The sequence below is a fragment of the Aquarana catesbeiana genome, linkage group LG04 (assembly GCF_042186555.1).
Source record: "Aquarana catesbeiana isolate 2022-GZ linkage group LG04, ASM4218655v1, whole genome shotgun sequence".
Lineage (NCBI taxonomy): Eukaryota > Metazoa > Chordata > Amphibia > Anura > Ranidae > Aquarana > Aquarana catesbeiana.
Window position 1 is genome coordinate 402,359,201 of NC_133327.1, and position 27,339 is coordinate 402,386,539.

Sequence of the window (27,339 nt, forward strand, 5' to 3'; positions counted from 1 at the left end):
TGTTAAATTCCCTACTCATCCACCCACTCACACTCATCACAGACACAATCTGATGTAACACAGAAGACAACCATCACGTTTAATGATGTGCTTGATGATAATGCGCAATGAATCTGCTATATTTCTTCCTGTCAATAAATAGATCTCGCCCAGTTTTGTAACTAAGTTGCCTCTGAACTATTCTGTAACTTATGTATATACAGTATATAGTAGACTTGTCATGTGAAATAGTGAGTGGTATATTTGTTGCTCTATAGTTGAAACAGAGGCCATACAGTAGTATTAGTTCACTTCAGTACACAGCTTCATCCACATGTTTTGGAAGCATTTATTTATTTATCACAGGTACTTATATAGCACCGTCAATTTACGCAGCTCTTTACATATACATTGTACATTCACATCAGTCTTTACACTCAAGGAACTTGCAATCTAAGGTCCCTAACTCACATTCATACATACACATACTAAGGTCAATTTAGACAGGAGCCAAAACCGCTTAAGGTCTACCCTATAGCAGTTTTACTGCTACAGGGTGGCACCTCTGCTTCATGCAGCGGCAGCTCACTGTGATCATAGGCAGCGGGAGCCCAGCGGCGGCTGCCGCAGACTCAATGTCCGCCAGCACCTGCCAATCATCCAGCAGAGAGGCAGAACAGCGATCTGCCTCTGTAAACAAGGCAGATCGCCGTTCCGACAGGAGGGACTGAAAATGGGGTACTTTGACGCAGTAGTGGGCTTAAACACTGTATGGCCATACGGTGTGACCAAATCCCCATATTTGCTTATTTGCTTATTATGTTCAGGTGCTTTAAATAGCCTTGTAGGATCTTAATGACATTTTTATATGTGTGCGCTATAATCTTTTGTTCTGTTTGTATGGTCTTATAGCAGCACCATCTTTAATGCAATGCATTGTTAGGGCTTGCCCTTCAAGTCTTTGTTTGACAGGAGGGAAGGCATGTATCCCGTGTCTCTACAAAGCAGGGACTAGGATCCATGTCTTCCCCTAGTAAAAGCACCTCCCACAGTGTAGTAAATCACTGGTTAGGCACACAGTTAACCCTTTGATCGCCCTTGATGTTAACCCCTTCCCAGTCAGTGTCATTAGTACAGTGACAGTGCATATTTCTTAGCACTGATCACTGTATTAATGTCGCTGGTCCCCAAAAAGTGTCAAAAGTGTCAGGTAGTGTAAGAATGAATGTAGATATTTGCCAGCACACCAAGGATCAGCACACGGTGGCGTCCAAATGGTTTAGTTTATTGCATGATCACAACACAAAAAGGTGCAACGTTTCAGAGTCAGGCAGGACCCCTTCGTCAGGCATGTGACTGACGTCAGGCATCACATTCCTGACAAAGGGGTCCTGCGTGACTCTGAAACGTTGCACCTTTTTGTGTTGTGATCATGCAATAAACTAAACCGTTTGGATGCCACCGTGTGCTGATCCTTGGTGTGCTGGCAAATATCTACATTGTGACTTGAACCAGTATCCAGCTGGTTGTTGCTGCAGCACCCGACCTTTAGAGCTTATACCAGGAACGTGTGCGATGGGAATATGAAACATTGCGTAGAGTAAGAATGTTCACAGCAATATTGCATTCCCTCTATAAGTCACTGATCACCGTCATTACTAGAAAAAAAAATATCTCATAGTTTGTAGATGCTAGAACCTTTGCGCAAAACCAATTAATATACACTTATTGGGATTTATTTAGAGTACATATTTGCTTAAATTTAAGAACAAGTTCGATTTCTTTTTTCAATTTTTCTATTGGATATGTTTTATAGTTTACAGTAAACAAAAAAACGCGCTAATCTTAAAGAGATGATTATAGACTCAATCTTAGATGTAATATGACACACTTAGTGCATGAAGAACATCCTAATACTTTCAAATGCAAAAAAACAGAACAAAGAAAAATAAACAATTCAAAGTTTGTGCAAAGAGTGAATCCTTATGGTTGATATATGAAAGACCAAAAGGTCGATCAAACAGATATTCCACCACCAAAATGTCACGCAGAGCCTTCTGTGGCACCCCACACCCAGTGATCTTACCTATCGCTAGGATGGTCAGACAAACAGGCAGAACAACCTCTGCAGGTTAATCGAAACAAGGAAGCCTCTGGGACACTCTGATGGTGAAAGTATATCCTTCGATGTAATCACCCTCACAGTGGGATATCCAAGCTGGCCAAGAACAGGAGGTGGACCATATAAAAGAGAGCTCCAATAATGTGATACTATTTATGTAACTTTTATTGAAAAAAAAGGCAAATGGCTACGTACAGGGGATAAAAAAGCAATTGCACATAAAATCGTCTGCCAGCAAACATAAGTCTATCACCCGCACTTCCAGGGTCACATGGGGCTCAATGGCATCAGCGCGTAGCTCCGCTCGACATGTTTTGTCTCACGTGACGTCTTCCTGTGGCATGGGCGACACACCGAGCCCTCGCTATAATTACAAATATGAAAAAGCCCAAGCCTCGTTTTCACACTGCGGCCATATTAATCTAGTTCAAGTCTCCTTCCCATTCACCACTATATTTCCAACCACACCTCGGTTTCAGATATAGATTAGATAAACTGAACTAACTGATCAAATCATGGTTAGATTTTACTACTACCACAAATAGAGTTTCTAAAAAACAACTAAACCATGTATCCCATAAAAAAAGGTATTAAAAACCTATAAATTCAAAAGGATATCAAATAGCCTTAATATAAGGCAAAGAGGACACTGAGGACCTCTAGTGGATATCTTTAAATATTATTTAATGATATTTAAAAAAAAAATGGTAAATGGGAAAAAAACTTCCAAATATATCTAATAGTATATACAGTATTAATACTATAAAGCCAAATATTCTAACTCTCCAATCAAAATAAATACAGTTCCTTGCAAAAGTATTCACCCCCCTTGGCATTTTTCGTGTTTTGTTGCCTCACAACCTAGAAAGTAAGTAAGAAAGACAAAAGAGGGTTCCTGCACACTCACATTTTCATCCAGTACATTTTATTAACATCTAGCATTACCATCAAAATATATACAGATCACCAAGACATTCCATACAATAAACACATAAACCGGACATTACAGTATATCTCTAGGCAAAAGTTATTTTTAGTTTTGGACCCTTAGTTAGTTTAGGGTGTAATTTTTGGTCGATTAAAGGTGTGTGAAATAGTGGATTTCGGTGTGCGCCTCATGATTATCAGTGACTTTAGATTGTAAGATGGACACAGATGGGTTATTTTGCCACAGCAAGAGAGAGGCGCAGGTCTGGAGTGTTGCTGTTCACTTTGGGTGCTTTATCTACCATTATTCTGTAAAACAGCCTCCAAATACCTTATGTATATGTATTTCTTGAAGGTTATGTGATTGACCAAGGCTCCAGCTCGGTGGGATGGGGACGGAAACAGAGAAGGAAGCTTATTGGCTTCCACCAACGTCATGTATCTCAGGAGCTCTGTAGCTCTATGCAAACTAGGGAAGCACTGCAATACTGTAGGTGGAGTTATTGCAATCCCCAAACCACCCCTACCTACAGCTATCCTTTTACAGGTCTGGACAGGAGGTAAGGTTACAATCACATGATTACAAGACATTTCTGCCTGTGACATGGGCGGCTGAGAAGATGAATAACCATGGCTTGACCTTCCCAGGATTGGGGGCATATACACTGCAGTGGCAATGCTGCAGAGGCTCTATGAGCTGCCAGATTTATGCCACTGAGTGACTGGCAGGATAAACAGGTAGATACTATCAAAGAAGTTGTAATTGTAATTAAAAATAATGCATACAGAGAAGCCAGAAAAATGATTAGGAATGTTTTTTTCAGGGTGGGGAGGGAGCTTGCAACCACTTTAAAGATTCACGAAATTTGAGCTGGGCACATATATCTGCAGTGTTTTTTTTATCTCTCTTCAAAACATTGAGTCCTGTGGCTTTCTCCTTTCTTCTGTTATCATCATGATAACTTCTGACAAGTTCTCTGACAAGTGTGATAAAACCAGGCTGAATTTTGTGTCATCTAATAAGTAGATTAGCAAAGAGCTGGTCCATTCACAGCACAGCTTGCAAGTCTCTGCCTATGAGGAGAGGGGGTGTGCCTTTCCTCCAATCAGCTGTCACACAGTGTATGGCAAGACTCCCCTCTCCCTGCTGGAACAAGAAGAGAAAATTCTATCAGGAAGCGCACTTTCCAAACAGTATATAAACCTGAAGATAGCAGATATACATGTAAAACTTATGTTGGAAGATTTGTTTCATCTCTGTGTATCATCTGAGGCTGTTCACTTCACTGGGTATAGGAGAGGGTTTACATCCACTTTAAGTCAGCATCAGCTTTGTAATATCAGGGCATGAGAATGTATCTGAAACATAAATAAAAATGTTTTTCATAACCTAGTCATTTAGATTTACAAATCTCACCCCTGCGGCGCTCCTTTGATACTCCCCATGTTACATAGTTAGGCTGAAAAAAAACATACGTCCATCTTTTTCAACCAATAGAAGGGAAAAAACAAAACAAAGCATACAATCCCATATACAGTAAAACCTTGGATTGCAAGCATAATTTGTTCCGGAAATATGCTTGTAATCCAAAGCACTTGTATATCAAAGCAAATTTTCCCATAAGAAATAGTGGATACTCAAATGATTATAGCATGTATGTGATAGGTTGTGTAACCATAAAATGTCCATCCACAAATGGCAGCCTCCACAAGGGGATTAGAAGCAAAATCCAGCAGGAGCTACAGAGTATAAAAGAGAAGAGAGGCGCCTCTAAGTGTAGCAATATGGTTACATTTAATGAAGGTACAACATGTAGCAACTCACATGGTTGACAGGCACATCTAAGTATGTAGGCATCCGTGGTAAAGCTATCAATATAGACCATCCTCCGCACTGCCGGCTCTCACCAATGTCAGTCTGCACCTGTGATCGGGAAGACTACCCTGCAGTATAGTGATCTGAAAGCGAAACTTGAAGCGCTCATGGAGTGCAGTGTGGAAGGGATGATGTCGATGGCGGTGAGGAGGATGGTCTATGGGGACAGCTTTACCCCGGATGCCTGCATACTTAGATGTGCCTCTTTTAATCATCAACCATGTGTGTTTCTAAATGTTGTACCTTCATTAAATGTAACAATATTGCTACACTTAGAGGCGCCTCTCTTCTATTTTATACTCAGTTGTGACATGACGCTACTTGTATATCAAAACATTGCTTGTTTATCAAGTCAAAATATGTTAAAAAATGTAGCTTGTCTTGCAAAACGCTCTCAAACCAACACTCTCAAACCAAGGTTTTACTGTGCACAATCCTATACCCACAGTTGATCCAGAGGAAGGGGGAAAAAAAACAGCAAAGCATGATCCTATTTGCTCCAGCAGGGGAAAAAATTCCTCGAGAGGCAATCGAATATTCCCTGGATCAACTTTACCCTATAAATGTTAGTACCTAATTATATTATGTACATTTAGGAAAGAATCCAGGCTTTTTTAAAGCAATCTACTGAGCTGGCCAGAAGCTGCTCTTGAGGGAGTCTATTTCACATTTTCACAGCGCTTACTGTGAAGAAAAATTTCCGTATTTGGAGATGAAATCTCTTTTCCTCTAGACGTAAAAAGTGCCCCCTTGTCCTCTGTGATGACCTTAAAGTGAATAACTCAACACTAAGTTCACTGTATGGACCCCTTATATATTTATACATGGTGATCATATCCCCCCTTAATCTCCTCTTCTCAGGAGAGAATAAATTCAGTTATTCTAATCTTTCCTCATAGCTGAGCTCCTCCATGCCTCTTATCAGTTTGGTTGCCCTTCTCTGCACTTTCTCCAGTTCCCAGATATCCTTTTTGAGAACTGGTGCCCAAAACTAAACTGCATATTCTAGATGAGGTCTTACTAATGATTTGGGGGAATGACAGGGGAAGAAATGATATCTCTCTCTCTGGAGTCCATACCTCTCCTAATACAAGAAAGGACTTTGCTTGTTTTGGAAACCGCAGCTTGGCATTCCATGCTATTATTAAGCTTATGATCTACCAAAATACCCAGATCCTTCTCTACCATTGATTCCCCCAGTTGTACTCCTCCTAGTATGTATGATGCATGCATATTCTTAGCCCCTAAGTGTATAACTTTACATTTATCAACATTAAACCTCATTTGCCACATAGTTGCCCATCAGACATCATGCAAGGACATTATTCCACTGCATAGCTTGGTGACATCTGCATGTTACTTTGTCAAAGCTCTTAGGAAATACCAGTGCTTCCATATATGTGGGAGCATGTGACCTCCTCCCCTGCCTTACAGGATGCAGTGCTTGGGCCTGAGTAGCCAATCCCAGGGCCAGAACATTGTCAGGTGAGAGAGGGGAGAAGGTCATTAACCCTGTGTATGCTCCGATACTAATAAACATGGAGTTTGCATAGGGTTTGGAATCCTGACTCTGATGAAAGCAGTGGGAAAGTGCAGCAAAGGTGACCTAGAGGGCTATTCTTTCAGGTGACTCTATCACTAGGCCTTGGATGTGAAAAGTGACAGAGTCTCCTTAACTAGCTCTCACCATGGTACATTTCATGGTATGAAGTGAATGAATTACTGTTAGTGCCAATAAAACACATGTCTGAAAATATATTGTTTGATCTAGAGCCTTAGCTGTCATCAGTTTGCAAAAAAAATCCTCCACATACGTCATTCAGTTGCTTACTGCAATAAAATCATATGTCTACATTTAAAATGCAGAGATTACAAACATCATTTTACTTTAAAAATAAAAATGTTTAGCTTACAAAATCAACAGGAAAATTAGTTCCTAATCTCACAGTTTACGCAGCGTGGAAATAAATGAGTTCTGGTATATTTCCGGTTACTTTATCAAATATGACAGCATAAACAAAGCACAGTGGTGTCAAACACTGAAATGTAGGAGTTTTTTTTTTTTTAAAGGTAACCAGTATGCGCTGCTAACAGAGCCGTCATTATGACATTTTAACTGGGTAGTCAGTGTTTTTGCGCACATTATAGGCATGGTTCAGAGCAAGAGGACATGTTAATCAGTGAAAAAAATAAACATGTAAGCCCATGTAGCATTATGAACACTAATCAGAGTCAGAACAGCTTGTAAAATAACAGACAGCAGATTGTAGTAACACAGCTGAGAGACGTGTTTTATGTGTTAAAGACACTAGGCTGGTTAATGACCTTACTGTGTGATTGTTCCCCAGGCCTCTTAGGCTCTAAAATTAACTTAAAACTAATTACTGTTTCCTGATGTTTATACAATGCATATACTACAAGGTCAACAGTGGGTGTTTAAGAACCCATTATGTCGACGTTCTATTTTCGTGCTATTGATAATGGCTCACATTCCGTATTGATTCTACTTGTGACATATCACTATATGTTTAAAGCATAACTCCAGCCATTTTTCTTAGCTATTGAAAGAGCGTGGAAGAGTTAAAGTGTTACTAAACCCAGGACCCTGCATTCACTATAGCCATACCTCCCAACATTTTGAGATGGGAATGAGGGACACCTACTAGCAAACGTATTTAGCCAAAGGACACGCCCCCTGCCACACCCCCTTAAAGGAGACATAACTGAAAAAAAAGGTTAATTAAATCCTCAAGGGCTTTTTTTTACCACTACTATTACTTTATAATGGCTTTTAAAATTTACAGATGCAGCAATTTAGAATTTTGAAAGATAAAACGTACATTTTATATACAACTATATAGATCAGACCAAAATGAAGGACAAATGAGGAGAAAAGAGGGACAGAGGGACATTGCTCCAAATCAGGGACAGTCCCACTAAATCAGGGACAGTTGGGAGCTATGACTATATCTGGTCTCCCACAGTACACAGAACATGGAAATGCAAACTGCTAAATACCCTTTCAGCAGTATATAGCAGTCTTGTGACTTCTATCAGTGTCTGGTTGAGCACTGGTTAAAGCTTGTAGGGGTTGTCATTCTTCTATGACTGTCCTGTGAGATTGCATGACCCCTGATTTTCTGTCTGGACAGTGCTGATCACATGCACCCTCCCCCAAAAAACAAAAAAAAACTCTCTAGCAATACACACCAAACTGAGCATGTGCAGAGTGCCTCCTAGTGCCCTGTTCTATCAGCAGATGGATTGGGGGACAGTAAAATAAGGGGAGGATCAGAGAAGACAGGACCAAACAGCCTTTTTACACGATGTGGAGGATTAACCCCTTAAGTTCCACAGTGAGTATAACAAGCATGTTTTACTGCATATACAGACTGACTTTAACGTTGTGGGTTTAGTAACTATGTAAAACTTTTTCAGATTTTATTTCAATCTTTGACCCCCATTGGTGACATCGTTACGGCACAGAAAGCGATCGAAACACTGTCAGGAGTGCCAACCCTTCCCCATTCTACTAGAAATGTGTTTGCTTAATGAAAAACTCCAGAACTTTTACCAAATATTCAAACTGCAGTTTTTTTGGCATGTATTGCATCCAAACTAATAAGAGCTAACTTTTTCTTGGTTGCTACAAGGCTTACACTCTTTTTAACAGTAGAACTATTTTAAAGCAGAACTATAGCCTCTAAAAAATGGGCTCTGAAGCACCTAATTAGTCGCCCTGAATTAAACCTGCTAATGAAGTTCACCATATGTAGTTTCCTATGATAGTGCTGCACTGCTTCAAAGCAGAGTTGCCACTCTCATATAGGCTTTGCCTGCTTACACTACAGTTGGATGGTAAATGTTACTCGTTTAGATTGTCATACAGGAGCCTTTATTTGTACAATACGAAAGCCCAATCCTATAAACAGATGTTTTTTCAAGGCTTTCTGGGCTTCTGTTTTAGAACTGAAAAAGGGGCTTGAGACTCTGCAGTGGGTACAATCCAGCATTCATTTCCTGTATGGACCTGCTCATTGTCTTCCACACTGCAATAGATTCCTTAATTCTCATTATGAAGCATTATATCACTGTTAGGTAGCTAATTTTAGAAGGATTACCCAAAGCTGATTTACTACTATGCTGTAAATACACAGCTGAATAAGTCAGAGGAATTGCACGCAACGGTTTCTCTTTTATTATACATAGGTACTCTTCACTTAACGACCAGGTTCCGTTCCAACGACCAGGTCGTTAGATGAACTGGTCGTTAAAACAAGGAGCCACAAGTAATCAATATTTTAAGCATTCTTACCTACTGTACTGTACTGTATTGTGAAAAAAAGGTCTGAACACAAAACTACAAACTCTATAGCGTTCCCCTGCCCCCCACCTGCCCAGGCCAATTGTCAGCTTTCAGGACTGACGCATTTTAAATGACAATTGCGCGGTCAGGCAACACTGTACCCAAACAGAATTTTTATCATTTTGTTCCCACAAATAGAGCTTTCTTTTGGTTGTATTCAATTAACACTGGGGTTTTTATTTTTTGCTAAACAAATAAAAAAAGACCGTAAATTTTGAAAAAAAATAACGTTTTTCTTTGTTGCTGTTAAAATTTTTTGTAAATAAGTATGTTTTCCCCTTCAGTGATGGGCACTGATGAGGCTGCACTGACGGGCACTTATAAGGCGGCACTGATGGGCACTGATGAGGTGGCACTGATGATGAGGCACTAATGTGCAGCTCACTGATGGGCACTGATAGGCAGCACTGATGGACACTGATATGTGGCACTGATGGGCACTCATAGGCGACACTGATGGGCACTGAAAGGCCACACTGATGGGCACTCATAGGCAGCACTGATGGACACCCATAGGCGGCACTGATGGGCACTGATAGTTGGCACTGAAGGGCACTGAGGGGTGGCACTGATGGGCACTGATAGATGGCTCTGATAGGCAGCACTGACGAGGAGGCACTGGCAGGCATTACTGATGGGCACTGATTGGCACCTCTAATGGGCACTGATTGGCACCTTTAATGGGCACTGATTGGCAACCCTGGTGGTCATGGGTGGGCATACCTGGTGGGCATCCCTGGTGGGCACAGGTGGGTATCCTCGGGGGGGGCTGTGCTGATAATTAATCAGCGCAGATCCCACTGTCAGGAGAGCAGCCGATCAGCTCTTCCTGTGTACGCTGTTATCAGCTGTGACACAGCTGATCACATAGTAAAGAGCCTATGTCAGAGGCTCTTTACCGAGATCGGTGATGCGGTGTGTCAGACTGACACACCACACCAACGATCGCCGCGCTGTGCGCCCCTGCGGGCGCACAATCTCAGATTGTCCTGCTGGACGTCAGTCAGAATAACTTAACCACTTTGTGCACGTCATTCTGTTATATGGCGGGCGGGAAGTGGTTAATTTGCATAAGTACAGAACACAATCAAAAATTCTGTACTGTACTGTACAATACTATGATGTATAGCGCATCGTTCGGGTGTCGTAAGTCCGAGCAGTCGTTAAGTTGTGGAAAAAGGAGTATCTGTATATGGAATTTGTCCAGATCTTCCATCTTCAGGAGCTGTAAAAGCACATTGCTAATGATGGGCTTTCAAATGAGAAAGCTGTTATCTATCTCATGCTGGGTCTTTTATTCTGTAAAAAAAAAAAACTTTAAATAAATGAAGTGTAACTCTGCTTTGTGGTAATACTCTAAAGCACATCAATGAGATAGGCTTTGTAAATAGTATGCATTCTATACATTTTTTTGACAAATCTTCAGTTATGGCTATTATTTACTTTGGGTAAATTCAAAAGGCATATGGGGAGCAGTTAACGTGGCAGGGGAGGCTCACTATAGCTACCAAGTTGACCACTACTGATTTACTTTACTTTTTTCATTTAGTTATCCATAACCCTTATTAAAGCAGCATTAAACCCAAAAACAATAATATATTAAATTGCAGTCTTACCAATTCTTAGATGTGATGGCTGCATTTGTTTTCTTTTTTAGGCCTTTTTCCCTTTCACCTGGTAATCCAACCAGTAAGTGTTATTTTTCAGCGTACTTTAATAGACCAAGCTGTCAACACACAGTAGCAGTTGGAGGGTTGGGAAAAACTCTTTAACACTGACAGGGGTGCCTTTAATAGTCAGCTTGTGTTCATTTGTGTAAATTCTTTATCCCAAAAGAAAAAACTGTTGCTGTAGCTGCTTATAAAATGTGAGCTGGAGTTCAGCTTCACTTTGTTAGTCAAGTCCATCTAAACCTGCCTGTCTAACACCAACCGCCATACCAGACTGATAATGCTGCTGTCCATAGATGTCTCTATTGCTCCTTCATCCAGAGTGTGGGCACCCTAATACAGTAGGCGTGTTACTAGCTGGATCACCAGGTGAAATATAGAAAAAAAAGCTTAAAAAAAATAAAAAAATAAACGGTGGCCATCACATCTAAGGACTGCTAAGCTGCACTATATTACATTTTTTTTTTGGGGGGGGGGTTGGGGGGTTAATACCGCTTTAATCATCAAATCAAGTACTTTCTTCTTTAAGGGAATCACATTTTCAAGCAGTGTTGTAATCGATGACTCAACACAATGTAAGGAGGTCAACAACTTTGCCAAGGTGAACTTTCACCATCAAGATGAGTTACAGACATTGCAAGTTACTTCATAGTATATACAAGAGCGATCCTGAGTTATCAAAATGGAATGTGTAATTCTCTATATAATTGAGTATTAGGTTATTAACAACTGATGTTAGGGCGGATTTGAAAAAAAAATCAGAGTAGTAAGAAAACTACAACAGAAGCTGCTTGTATAGAGTGGAAAATCTTGCAAGTATATGCTCATTATTATTATTATTATGTACTGTACAGAGTGTTACTAAGGACAACAATATATAATTATATGACAGAGCAACACAACAAAACAAATTGCAGTAGTAAAAAACCCAAAGAGGGAGGTTTATTAATTTTGGCACACAAAAAGCCATCATAACAAAAACCACAAAACAATAAGCAAGGCAAAAAAAGCAATACCATACTGTAGAACCCATCTTCAGGTAGAACAAAATTGCTTCCTTAATGATTCATGTCTAGGGCAGCGCGACTAGTATTTCTACTTACCCGATCCTCTGCTTCCCTGGCACTCTCCTCTTCTCCCCTATTCTCTGGTAGTAATTCATTTATGTAAACTCTTTGGCTTCCTCATGCCCATTGCAGAGCTATAGGCTCTCCATAAAGCCTAGTACACACGGGCCCAATGTCGAGTGGCATCAGCCGGTTCAATAGAAGCTTGCCGACATTCGGCCCATGTGTACTGCAGTCAGTCCAGCTTCTGTCAAAGAGGCATGACAAAAAAAGTTCTGCCGATCGGCTCCCGATCAGCGCTCTCAGCCAATGGCCCGAGTGTTCTGGTGGGGGGGCTGTCCCTCTGTCAGACCGCAATACAATAGCAGGGGAGATTGCTGTACTAACGAAAAATAACTAACAAAAATGCTCCCTTTCGGTGGTATTGCTCCCGCACTGCAAAGATGAATTGCTCATTTAGGTCTAGAGGGCTGCAAAAAGCATTCAGGAGAGAGAGGGGGCGGGGCCGAACAGCGGCTCTGTGTTTGAATGGACACACGGAGCTGCGGCTTGGCTCGTGTGCCATAAAAGGATGTGAAAAAAAATTAAGACAAAATTATACTGAGATAAAAGTAATACACCAGTAGGTATGGTTAGTGAGGTCTGGTACTAGAAGTCCCCACAACAATGATAATAAAAAGATAAAAGTTAAAGCAGAAATCAAGCCAAAAATAAATAAATCGGTCCATAAATAAAATAAAAGGCAAATCTGCTGCAATAATCACATTCAAAATCAAGCAGTGATTCTTTTCCATCACTAGATGTTCTCAGTCTGCTAGGCAGAGTGCTACAGCACTAAATAGCATTCACACATCATTATGTTAGTAGTCGCCCTTAGGCAGCAGGAACCGGCCGAGATTCCAACCGTTAATGGGCAGGCTGAATGTACCAAGTTGATCGACAACTTGGGTTCAACCAGCCTGCCGGATTCTCTGGTGTTTATCGCTAGCGGCTGTTTTGGGCCGCTAGTTGGGTGCTTTTAACCCCCAAGAAGGGGTTAACAAGGGTTTAAAAGTGCCCGTGTTGCGGCGCTTCTGAAGTGCTTTTTTTAGGCGCTTCGGAAGCGCTGCCCATTCATTTCAATGGGCAGGGACAATTTAGAAGTGATGTATACACCGCTCCTACACCACCGCAAAGATGCTGCTTGCAGGACTTTTTTTCCTGTCCCGCAAGTGCACCGCCCCAGTGTGAAAGCACTCGGGCTCTCACACTGGGGAGGCTTGAGAGGCAGTTTTCAGGCGCTCTACAGACGCTATTTTCGTTTAATCTGTTTAATTCGTTTTTGGAATTTATTTTGTTTATTTGTATTCGAATCAATTTGAATTTTCAGATTTGAATTCGGATTGATTCTAAACATTTTCGAATCAGTTTCGAATAGTTTTCAAATTCAAATAGTTTTCCAATTTCCAAAGAGAATAAAATAGAATAGAAAATAAAGGATTAGAATAGAAAAAAATAGAATAGAATAGAAAATAATAGAACAGAAAATAAAAGAATAGAACATAATATAATAGAGTAAAACAGAACAAAATAGGATAGAAAATAAAAGAACAGAACATAATGGAATAGAATAGAAAGGAATAGAATAGAATTTAAAAAAAGAATAGAATTAAATAGAAAGATTATAACCATCTTCTGAAATCCGAATAGAATAGAAAAGAATGGAATTAAAAAAACAATAGAATAGAAATAATATACCATATTTCTCGCTCCATAAGACGCACCTGACAATAAGACGCACCTAGATTTTAGAGGAGGAAAATATGGAAAAAAAAATTCTGAACCAAATGGTGTACTAAAATATTTAATACAATATAACAGAATAATATTTCTACACTGACAACCAATGTAGGGGGGCTCCCTACACTGATCCCCAATGTAACTGGGACATTTACACTGACCTCAACACAACAGGAGTATTTACATCAACCACCAATGTAATTGAGACATTTACACTGACCAGTGATGTAACAGGTGTATTTACAGTAAACCCCCATCTCTCTACTAATCTCTACATTCTTATCTCCTTCTCAGATGAATTGTCGTGATTGGCTCTCAAAAGCTCTGTACTAACTATCCAATTAATGTACGATCGTGTATTTTTCGTCCGATTTTCAGATCGTGTGTATGGGCCATAAGCCTCTGATCTGCAACTGCCATGGTACTGCACTGAATTCAGTTATGACACCAGCCATTTGATGGTTTGACAGTTTGGTTGAGGGCACAAGCATATGTTATAGTTAGCTTTCCCAGCATCGCCTGGAATGTAACTATTTTTGAAACCGTTAAATTGATGGATTTAGTTTCGCCTTAACCGCTTGCCGATCGGCTCACACGGTATATGTCGGCAAAAGGGCACGTACAGGCATATTAACGTTCCTGTACATTGCCCTTTAAGATGCGGCTTGTGGGCATGCGCACGCCGCCGCAAGCTCCGGGAGTGTGATCGCGGGTCCCGCGGACTCAATGTCCGCAAGGATACCCGCAATCCTCTCACGGAGCGGAAGAATGGGAAATGCTGACATAAACAAGCATTTTCCCATTCTGCCTAGTGACACTGATCACAGCTACCTGTAATCGGGAGCGGTGATCATTGTCATGTCACACATAGCCCATCCCCCCCACAGTTAGAACATATCCCTAGGACACACTTAACCCCTACAGCGCCCCCCTCCTGGTTAACCCCTTCACTGCCAGTCACATTTACACAGTAATCAATGCATTTTTAATCGTACTGATAGCTGTATAAATGTGAATGGTCCCAAAATTGCGCCAGAAGTGTCCGATCTGTCCGCCATAATGTCACAGTCATGATAAAAATCGCTGATCGTCGCCATTACTAGTAAAAAAAAAAAATGATTAATAAAAATGCCATAAAATTATCCCCTATTTTGTAGACGCTATAACTTTTGCGCAAACCAATCAATAAATGCTTATTGCGATTTTTTTTACCAAAAATATGTCGAAAAATACCTATCGGCCTAAACTGAGGAAAATTTTTTTTTTTTATATATTTGTGGGGGATATTTATTATAGCAAAAAGTAAAAAAATAATGCATTTTTTTCACAATTGTCACTCTTTTTTTGTTTATAGCGCAAAAAATAAAAACCGCAGAGGTGATCGAATACCACCAAAAGAAAGCTCTATTTGTGGGAAAAAAAGGGCGTCAATGTTGTTTGGGAGCCACGTCGCACGACCGCGCAATTGTCAGTTAAAGCGACACAGTGCCGAATCGCAAAAAGTGCTCTGGTCTTTTGCCAGCCAAATGGTCCGGGGCTGAAGTGGTTAATGGGAGTACAGTGGTGTTCACTTTAGCATTTTCAGTTTGCCATATGGGCACCTTCCGTTACCAATCAGGCCACCTATCCAATAGACCCCATAGGCTGATATCAAGACACTCTTTTTGACATCTGACATTTGTACAGGACTGAGTATTCACTTCTTGTCTTCATATGACAGTGCTGGGGCAGTCAAGAAGCGCAAGCACTGTTATATTAGAAAAAGAGGACATCGCATGTTCCTCTATAACCTAGAAGTATTAGCTTTTTTCTTCTCTTCCACCATATGTACAGAGCAGCAGGGTAGCTGAGGAAGAGTACAATTACAATGTTGCTGGAAGGCATTTACCAAAGTAGGCTAATGTTTAAGAAATTATTTGTTTTAAAAAAAAAAATTAAAAACAGCAAAACAGTTATAGCCAGAGTAAAAAAAATCACAGTATTCCAGCAGCAACATGGTGTTAATTACACCATTCATAAGCTTTCCCGCAATAAAATGGACAAAAAGCATATACATTTTAAAAGTACTAAGGATGAATATATAAGTTGAGATCCACAGTAAATAATGCCATTCGTGTTAAATTTTCCTGAGAGTAATGTTAGCTAAAATAAAAGGCACTAGATTAAAAAAAAAAAGTAAGAAAGAGAACTAAGGTTATCTATAATAGTTAGTGGTCTAGTTTGAAAAAGTCCATGTACTGTCATATCATATTTTATTTCTTTACAACAATAGCAACAACATTCTCAGTGGTGTATCCGTTTATTCTACGCTTATACTAATTAGTTCCAAATCTGCCAAGTGTCTTAGATTCTCTTGAGCTGTATGCTGTCAGCACTGCATAACAATAAAATGATTAGTGCAATTTGAAAAATACATGTGTTACTGCCTACCCACATCAAGGTGAAATACAAATTCTTGGTCCAAAAAAACGTTATATGTCCTTTCATAATATCAAGGAGCATGCTTGTTGATGAACCAGAGGATCCTCTTTCATTTTACAAGGATGTCCACTAAGTTGGTCTGTTTGAAGTTTTACATTTGAGTGCAACTGTACAGCAAAACTAAAGCTGCCATCTGCATTTGGTTTGTTAATACAATACAAAGTAATAGTTCCTCCAGGCAAAGTTTTTAACATGTCTACAAGAAAGGAGGGCTTCCCTCAACAATATTGCCTAGCCACACATTTACAGTGCAGAGTATTAGGTAGTATGGAAAAACAGTAGCTCAAACATCAAGATTTACGGCACTGAACACTGCTCCCTTGATATAACTTTTACCCATTAGTCATCAACTTTCTGTTTAGGAAGAAGGAGGCTTTAGACCTGATATCTCAGGAATGTAGCTATCTTTTATCTATGCAGACCACTGCAGAGCCCCTAACCCATGAAGTTCACATCCTGTAATCCATGTAACCTATGATATGCACTAATTTTGTCTTTGAAGATCTATAGCTGCATATCTTACTTGACTGTTAGCCAACTTGTTAACCCTTGCCAATGCCTGATAAGAATGTAATAGGTTGAAGATGGGTTTTACAAAGTATAGTATCAGGATGTATGAGCTACAAAAGTGGTAGACGGATTCTAAAAAAACATACATTTCTACAGATTTTTTAAAACATACATTTAACATCTAAAACCAAAATGATAATTAATGGCTCAAGTCTTCAGTGACCTAACTGTTGTTTTAGGGTTAAATGAGTTTGAAGTGTATCTAAAATAAAAACGTTTCCTTTAGTATTGCATAAGGTGGGGAGGGGTTAGAACCTCTATCAGATTTTTGTAGCTTTTTGCTTGAGGTGAGTGTAGCCGTATTAGTGCACTTACGACAGAAAAAATTAAGTACTGTCTGTTCATTTTTTTATTTGCACTAACATACAATTTTTCAAGACAAGCTTTCAGGGTATGTTTGTGCATCAGTACTTCTTGGACCTTGATGAAGGGGACATATCCCCGAAAGCTTGTCCTGAAAAATTGTATGTTAGTGCAAATAAAAAAAGTAACATAGACAGTATTTAACTGTTTCTGTAGCTATTTGCAAAGAACCTGTCCTGTACCTATACACTGACCGCCTTGTAACGGTGGGTGCATACCCTAGAGCAGTCTCCATACTTTTTAAACAAAGGGCCAATTTATTGTCCTTCAGACTTTAGCAGGGCTGGATTGTGGCTAGCAGGAGTAGAAATTGTCCCGGCATGAGTGGGAGTAAACATTGGCATATTTGGTATTGGGGGGGGGAATAGTGCCCCATTGTTCGTATCCTAGGGTTGAATAGTGCCCCTATTATTGGTGTCGGTGGGAGAAATGGTGCCTCATTTTTTGTGTCAGATGGCAGAATAGTGTATCATATCAGTAGGAGAAGTAGTGCTCCAAGGGCTGGATAAAGGCAAGCAAAGGGGCACATCTGGCCCCCAGGCCACAGTTTGGAGACCACGGCCCTAGAGTGATACTTTTCAAAGCATAGCAGAAGGTAGATGGTCGGCATTCTGGATTGCGAGCAAAAAGATTTACTGAAGATCTATGTGATTCAGATAAAAATCCCCCAATGTTTAGCAGACATGCAGCCCCCTTTTCTCAGGGTAACAAATACGGATTTGAGGCCTGTTCAGATGAATGGAGAGGCTAGCGAGAGTAGATAAGCACTAGCAGAAGACACCATTGCCAGTAACTTTAGGGGAGTACAATAGTGATTACAGCAGGTTTTCTAAATTGTCTGAATGAATAATCCTCCAGACGAACCCAAATGGTTGGATTGTGCCTTTGGGGGGCTTAAAGCATCAGCTCACATTGGTATAGTATGTAAACACTAGATTTTTTAAATTGTGATCACTGTGAATGGTCATCACAACGTCCCAAGGTACAGAGCAACTTTGACCAGATCTGTACATTGTGTCTGTGATCTAAACCTTCCAATGACAGCCCAGATAATATTCATGCACTCCGGAAATACACATTCACCACTTCTCCATTCTTAAACAAATGGCTGTAGTAAGGTGGTTAAATGAATCCTGTAATGAGGGAATTATAGAAGTTGCCATTGCTGACCTTTCATTTTGAAAATGCTGGTTGTATGGCTGTCATGCTGATCCAGGAATGCCATTAGTGTCTAGGTCACTGGCTTGGAACAAGCATGCATATCACAATTCTGACTGCATTTCTTGCATGCTTGTTCTGGGTCATTATCTGAAAGTATTTAAACCAGTGGAGGAAACTGGTATTTCACAATAGCAGGCCCAATATTTCTTGCAAAACAAGCTTTTTTACATTTATCAGGATGCCATATTCAATGGAAAAACCGCATGATGATGAACAAATTAGATTCCCAAGTAAATGTATTTTCACAACTAAGTTGTTTTACATGGCAAGAAAATAGCAAATGAAAAAAAAACTCATCATGAGAGCAGTATTGATTCTGCAATGAAATGGAACATTTTCATGTACTAGTTCTTAATGCATTGCAGCTGGAACTGTAACTTAGGCAATACTTACAGATGGCCTGGTGTTTTAAGTTGCTACAAACATTTCATAAAACAGTATGTGATTTAAGCACTAAAACCAGAACTGGATCAATACAAATACAGATAATAAGTTCACCTTGTATTTCATTTGCAACAATAAGTTAAACTGTTTTAAAGATAGCAACGTTTACTTGAGAATAATAATTTTACCAAAATAATCCATGTTTTTAGGCATTTATAAATAGATAATTTAGTGATCAGATTTAAAGTATATTGATCTTAACCCTAATTAGAGCCATTTCCTTCATTTATTGCATAAGTGTTACATGTACATTTTAGGCATTAAGATTACTTGAAAATACCCAAAACATTATATATTTTCTAAAAGCAGAGATCTCGCAGGAAACGATAGTGGCAGTTGTCATTTTTTGGTCACATGGTATTGTTTATTAAATTAATATTTTGATTAATACCTACACTCAAATTATGTTAAAAACACTGTAGAAGTGATTGATGGTTGGACTTGAAGTGACTGGGTGGCTTCTATTAGAAAGCTGGAGGCCAGGAGTAAAAAAAAAAACTCCTAGCTGTTATAGTGTAGTATATAGATGTTGGTGCTGCTAATAAAGTAATAGTTACTTCAGTGGCAGCGAAAGAGTTATTATAACTACAAAGCACAAAAGAAAAGCATCCATTATAGGCTAAAATATTTTTACATTGAAAATGTAGATTGCATTAATGTAATATATAATCCTACTGTATATGTAAATTGAAAACAAAGTCAGGGAGCAACCCACATTTAATGAAGATTTCTTTATTCAGCCAAACGATAGGCAAAAAATATGTAAAAATGTAGTACCTGATTACAATTGTTCTAGTTACTGGTATTTAATAGGCAAAAACAAGATATGAATTCTGTCTCTAGGAAGATGAATGTAGTATGTTTTGTGAATTGAAGTATCGTATCTATAGGATGTGATCTTTAGTTTAGTTTCCTGATTACACACCTAAACGTACAGCATTATCTATCATCTGAAGAGATACTGTAGATTTCTAAGTAGATATTTAGATTTACATCTACAAAGGGATGCTAGACTTTAACAATTTTTGTTTGGCTGATAGCTGCTTGCAAAATTACATTTTATAGAGAAGAGAATACAAAACAAAATTGGTCCCAGTTGGAATGTTTCTCAATCTCAGGGACTGAGCCACAGGGACCCCAAGAACAGTATTTGTTGTTATCAAACTGCAGTGAAATTTTCTAAAGGAGAAGGTTTTGATATAAATTCTGCATCCTGACATTCTTCCTTTAATATTAATCTGAACAACCTCTATTTCCTATTAACAGCCAGTGAGGTCAAAGGCACTAAATTGAACCACTTCCCATTTATATCATAGCTACCCAAAATTTGGTAGGTTATATTTAACATGCTTTGGGATCATGCATGCTAAGTCCATCAAGGACTCATATGAAATCAATGGAAACATGATACCTGTAGAGCTCCTGCCTCTGGGCTTGGGGATGTCACTATTTACAGCTGGTATATGTATAATACTGTCTATACTCTGTACAATTTTCTTCCAGTTCCTATTCCTGTTATAAAATACTCTGACATCCGAGATTTTTAATAAAACACTCTATACCTATTTCGCCTCCCAGTATCTTCAGGAACAACACTGCCCCTGTAGTCACATTCCTAACAATATTTGTTGAAGATCTGCAAAATATGCAATAAAGATGGTCTCACATATATTTTGCTTAAAATAAAACCATAGCTAAAACATTTTTCATTGTGGATAGGGAATAGTGAAACCCTGTCTATTTCTTTTGTCATCTGTGACCCAATCCAAAGATTTCCTTTCACTTCCTGTCCTGTAGATCCAGCAGGAAATTAGGGTAAATCTCTTGAAAGTAGAACTATAGGCAAAATATTTTTTTTCTTTTTGGATAGAGTAAGGGATGGTCATAACCTCTGTCAGATTTTTTTTTTCGCCATCTTTGTCCCATTGCAGAGATTTCCCATTACTTCCTGTCCTATAGCCAAACAAGAAGTGAGAGGAAATCCTTGAAAATTAGTGGAATTTCTTGGGGACCCCCAAGTCACCAGAACTAGTGTTTCTATTGGAAAATTTCCCCTACTATATTTTTCTGGGGACAACCCAAAATTTGGGATTTTCTTTTACTTTCACTTTCAATGATAATGGTAAACAAGACAAATAGAGAAGGTAAATCACCCTAACGGGGACACAGACAGCAATAAAAACTGACAAGCGTTCTAATACCTCTGCACTCTATCAAAAACTAATAAAAAAAAGTTTTGCCTTTAGTTATACTTTTGAAGTATAACTAATCCCCAATATGACAGTTGTCATCAGAACAATAGTTCTCACTGGAAGATTTCCCTTCTATTCGTGTTCTAGTGACAACTGAAAGTTTTGACAATCCCTTTACTTTCAGTCCCAATGACACCAGTCATCAGTATGAATAAAGGAGGAAAATCACCCAAGCAGAGACATAGACAGAAATTAAAATAGTGCCATAGGTATTAATCCTTTGCTACTCTTTCTAAAAATAAATTAATTTAGCTTTAAATACATTTTTGATTTGTCAGTTCAACAAATTAATATGTAAATTGAAGGCCTGCCTAAACAATCAGTTCAAGTTTTACTGCACCCAGCTAAAGAGACCCCCGCACTACAAAATTAGTCAATTCTGTAGATCTGATGTTCAAATCAAAAGGCATGTTTTCTTGATCAGAGTTGTCTGCCTATATGGTCAGAGTTATTCAAGTATAACAAAAGAGGCCTGGACACAAAATTATTTCATTGACACAAGTGAATTGAGTACGTAACTGAGGTTGCATCACAAGTTTTATGCTGTACCACAGGCAACTTCTTTTACTGTTCCATTTGCATTATGTTTTACTTTTGGAGGTCCTGGCCTCTTTTATGAGCTCACAATAAAAATGACTCTACAGGTGACACTCAGCAAAGTTATGACCCTTTATGTTAGGAGTGGGGAGGATCAACAGTAAAGAGGATGCAATTTATGTATATCTTTAGTCAAAACTTTTCTTTACTTTAGATAGAATGAGAAAATATTAGAGCCCCTTACAGGTTTAACATCTGTTCGGGGCCCCGTAAGAGAGCTTTCCTCTTACTCATTGTCCAAGGGGACAACCTTTTCTCAGACACAAAGTGAGGGAAACTCTCCAACAGCAACACAGACAAAAAGTAATAGGGTTTTTTTTTTTTTAAGTTTAGTAAGGGAATGCTAGAACCTCTGTCAGCCTTTTATTGTTGTTTTTTTTTCCCTGTTGCAGATTTTTGGTAAACTGTTGTCCCCAGAACAGGAAATAAGGGAGATGGAGATTTTAACCATTCCCCATTAAAGTTACACTTTAACTTTAAGCTAAATATATAGAGCCCCACACAAGTTTTTAACCTTTGATGTGTGTGTATTTGGACATTAAAAGCACTTGCTTACCTATATCAACTGTCAAAAGGAAATGTTACCTTTTGTTGGTACAGTGATTACTGTCGCTTGATTGCCCCCTTAATTTTCAAGATTCTGCTGTAAGCTACAGACATAGTACAAACATGTTTTTCAAGTATGATATAATTGGTTTTGGGTGCGAACATATAACAGCTGTAAAGTGGTAAGTTATCATTTGGGGAATAATATAAAATATCCCATACCTGGACTGGTTCCATAGGAAAGTAAAATGTATCAAATTAGGCCTCTGAATGTCCTTTGCTGGCAGGCACAAGTTAAATAATTTTTCTACATTTTTTCCCCTCATGTATTATACCAAAGTTTGCTCATTCTCCCCATTTGCAAGGCATTCTGCATTTTCAACATATTGTTTTTTAAGAGTCTACAGAAGATATGTAACATACCAAGCTAAAATGAAAAGATAAAGATGCATTATGTGAAGATTAGTAAGACAATATAGTATCTTTAATCACTACAAAAAAAACAAAAACGTTTATGTTAGTCATATCACCACATCAGTGAATTTTTACTTGTACTTGAGCATATGCATTACTTGAAATGATTTGATCTGTAACATTTATTGCATTAACTATATATTGCTTCAAGGGTGTCTCATTTATCTCATTTGTTGCATTTTGTCTCATTTAGAATAACTGAAGGGAATGAAAAATTAAGTTAGTCACTATAAAAACATTCCTATCATATTTTCTAGTGCAGTTTAACCATTTCAGCTCTGGAAGGTTTAGCCCCTTCATGACCAGGTAATTTTTGGCGATACAGCACTGCATTACTTTAACTGACAATTGTGTGGTTGTTCAACCCTGAGCCTAAATAAAATGTTTGATTTTTTTTCCCCACAAATAGAGCTTTCTTTTGGTGGCATTTGATCGCCACTGTGGGGGGTTTTTTGTGCTATAAACAAAAAAAGACTGACAATTTTGAGGAAAAAAACAATATTTTTTACTTTCTGCTATAAAACACACCCAACAAAAAGATTTACAAAATCGAATTTCTTCATCAGTTTAGGCCAGTATGTATTCTGCTACAAATTTTTGGTAAAAAAAAATCCTAATAAGTGTATATTAATTGGTTTGCGCAAAAGTTACAGCGTCTACAAATTATGGAATATTTTTATTTATTTATATTTTATTTGTCTGTTTTTTACTAGTAATGGCAGCGATCAGCGACCTTTAGCGGGATTGCAATATTGGGCACCTAACTGAAACTTTTGACACTTTTTGGGGGCCAGTAACACTAATACAGTGATCAGTGCTAAAAAATATGCACTGTCCCTGTACCAATTAAACCATGGCATGGAAGGTAGTTAACATCAAGGGCGATCAAAGGGTTAAATGTCTTCCTAAGGAGTGCTTACTAACTGTGGGGGAGGTGCTTTGACAGTTGGAAGGTAAAGATCCGTGTTCCTGCTTAGCAGAAACATAGAATCAGTACATTCCCCTCTCACAGAATGGCGGTCTGCCTGTCTTCCGCTGTATCCAATCACAGCGGGAGCGTGTTGCCACCGGCATGCAAACCCCAGACGCGGAAGTGTCAGATCATGTACTAGGCACGTGATCTGGCACAGAGTGGCCACCCTGCCAAAGTATATGTGTGTGAGGCGGTCCGCAACCCTATCTCTAGTGCAGACTCCACTTGGCAAAATATTCATGCCACCTGCACCACCAAACAATGCTTCCTTCAGTAGAAATTGTCTCCTGAAGTCTCCAGGGAAACCAACACTTCCGAGGGTGTCAAGCTGCTGGCTCCCCAGCAACTCTCACTGGTTATTCCTGCTCATCCACACACCACTATTGCATCCTGTGATAGGGTGACATACTTTAATACACCTAATTTCTATTACCTACTATTTATACTAATGAGCTCCAATCCATCAATAAATGCTTTCTGTATTGTTCTAGACCAATGGTTCTCAGTCACTATTGCTGGGCCACAGCCTCCCTTCTTCCAGGTCTCCAGCCAGCTGCAGGACACTTAAACTCCCACAGTTCCTCCTAGCTCTCATAGTGCCCCCCAACCTTCCATAGTTACCCCAGTGCACAGAGCCCTCAGCATCCACAGTTGTGCCCAGCCTCTCTCAGTGCAGCTCAGCTTCCCACAGTGCACCCCAGCCTGCTGCAGACCCTCCAGTTCCCGATAGTGCCCCCAACCTCCAACAGTGTCTCACAGTGCCCCCCCCCCCCAGCTTCCTACAGGATTAGCCAAGTCTGTTGCAGAATCTCCTAGCTCTCTCCACAACTTCCATCCCCCTACAGTGGCACCCAGCCACACCCATAGCCATCCAGAATTTCTGTACATTTTTTGCATTCCTACATGTTTGTTGTTTGAGTATAAACTGTATTTATAACTGTTGGTGAATAGACAATTTTTAACAATTTACCAGACCATGGTCACAAAAGTTTGAGAACCACTGTTCTAGCCAATTCCTACCATCCTTTTTTCTTTACTTCTTCATAAATTTCTACAGAACAGAAAAAATTATAAAATATCAAACATATTAAAAGCAGGTAATATGCTTTAATTTTAAGGGATAATGAAACTAAACAGTTTTTGGTTTTCATTTCAGGGTAAAAGGCAAAGATGAGACAAAGAAGAACAAGCAGAGAAGAAAGGAGGGAGATGTACAGAGGAAACAGAGGCAGAAAAAACAAGACAAACCTCAGCGAGGAGAAGGAAAGCAACGAGAAGTCAAAGCCTAGAAATTGGAAAATGCAGACGATGCAGCCATAACCTTCTTGTGCTCTTATCGGACATGTAAGGCCGCATGCCTCTATGACCGACTTCTGATGCTGCTATACTGATCACATCCCTGGCTGACTAAACCTTTAAATGGAGTGGAGAGCTTTCATACAACTAAGGCCTTAACAACATTCCAAGCTTCTCTTTTGAATTACTGATATGCTGAAAAAGAAAAAGAATCAGAGACACCTAACAGAAAAGAATTATAAGATGTGCTCCATGGATGCTTTATATTTTTATGCTTTTATGCATATGTAAAAGACAATTAAGACTCTCTTCAATTAAGACTCTCTTCCTTGTAATTATTAATAGCAACATCTTAGCCTATTTTGTAAAGTATTTTTTCAAGCTGTTTTTTTTTTTTTTTGAGAATTATAGACAAGTTATATATGGAAATCTACAGCACAGTTGTTCTCTAACACATTTCTGTGGTTGAATCACGAAAAAAGAAAAAAAAAAAGAAAAAATAAAGCATTTACCAGTATGTACACATTACTGAGGAAATTATCATACCATATCCAGCTAAATTATGGTTACCTCACTCCATGCCAGCTGTAGGACTGGAACATTTCCAGGATGTGTTCTTTTTTGGTTCTCTTTACAGTTACAGTAGTGTGAACTGAGTTTTATTTGGGTCGACGCTGCCTCGTAAGTCATAATGAGCAATATTAAGTTTAGTCAGTGCTGCAGGATAACATTTATACGTTGTATAGGAACAAAATGCGGTACTAATCTCAAAGCAAAGCTGCTCTATGGTTAGACATATTTTAATTTATTAGCACTCACAAATTTGGTCAATTACATTTTCCTATGCTTGTTGTAGTTTTAGCCTTTGAATGTTTGCAAAGGAAAAATCAGTGGAGAAATGGAGGAGAATGACATCTTAGGATATCCCTGTAAACTCTAGAAGGCTAACATAGAGAAGTTAACAGGGAGAGACAGCCGTGATCCTTTGTCTAAAATTCATATTGGATAGGGCTCAACATCAGCTAGAGTACTGAATTCCTTACATCCCTATGACTTAACCACAGCCATGCAAAAATAAGGATAGAATGTGAAAAACATTTAAACAGTGCCTTTGGTGCTTTTCCAAAATGTGTCCAAGGTGTCACTCATCAAAAATAAGTATTGAATACATTCTGCAGCTTGTCATAGTCCTATAAAAAGGGCATGGCTAGATGGTGTGATTGAGCAAAGAGCAGGATGTGAACCACATAATGTTAGATCGCAAATACAAAAATTCAAAAATAGCACTGGGCCTAGCCTACCATTCTTTTTTTCTGGTGAAATAAATGAAATATAATATCCTCTTGCATTGTAAAGGAGCAGTTTGCAGTCATAAAAGTTTGTAGTGGTTGTTTCTTTGCAACCTTGGAAGAAGTTCTTGGATGGAATATTATCGTGCTTTGCTAGAAATGCTGTTTAATGTATTGAACATCAGAATGGTTTCCAGACGGACGTAGTGTCCCAGACATAATTGCTTTTTGTGCAGGGCAGCATGTTCTATCCCTCTGCTTTCATTTTACTGCTATATCTATCATGCATCTGTCTGCATGTTAAAAAAAAAAAAAAAAAATCTACAGACCAAAACCTTTAATCCTTCTGCTTCTGGAAGGATCTGCAAAGCATTGATCTGCCAGTCACAGCAGATCCTAACAGCTACATAGGTATTTGGCTGTGAATGGCAGAAGAGCTAAGTAATACAGTAAAAAAGCAGTATGTCATGGAAACTTTGTGTATTTTCCAGTATTGTTATCTTCTGGAAAAAAAATATTATTTTATAATCTGCTTGTTGATCAGCATGGAGAAAGGGGTACAACTTCAATAATGTTGTGTGTATCTATTGAGCGAAATTCCACTACAATAAATATATTTCATGACACAGTTGAGTTTTTAGTTGGCTACACATTTTCCTAATTGTGTTAATATGTTATATGCTGCTAAATTGCAAAATTGTTTGAGGATGTTTGTTTAAGGATGAATTATTTGGTATCCAGTATGTCAGGACCTATGCCATATTTCCATAAAACGTTAAGGTAGATAATTCCATTATGGAGATAAGGGGGTGGGAGGGGAGCGAGGAGGGATAAGGAGCTGTCTGTGTTCTTTGAAGTAGGCAAGGCTGACAACATGTGCACGGAACACAGAGCTGTGTTGTCATGTCGAAGAGGAAGTTGGGAGCATGCTATATTTCTGGCACATTTACAGTTATTTTCACTGCTTGCAGCATGTTTAAAGAAACAAGGTTGGAAAATGTGCATGCATTCCTGTTATGCAAATTTTTCTTAGCTTAAGCAATTGTA

General features: G+C 39.0%; 1 protein-coding gene across 1 annotated transcript in view; it reads left to right on the plus strand.

Moving 5' to 3' along the window:
• The window catches only part of RSPO3 (R-spondin 3), a 131,804-nt gene extending 104,886 nt beyond the window's left edge, over nucleotides 1-26,918 (plus strand). Inside the window, exon 5 of the mRNA XM_073627212.1 lies at nucleotides 24,864-26,918. Coding sequence (XP_073483313.1) covers nucleotides 24,864-24,996 — 133 coding nt within the window. The 3' untranslated portion in view covers nucleotides 24,997-26,918. The remainder of the gene's footprint in view (nucleotides 1-24,863) is intronic.
• The last annotated feature ends 421 nt before the right edge of the window (nucleotides 26,919-27,339 follow it).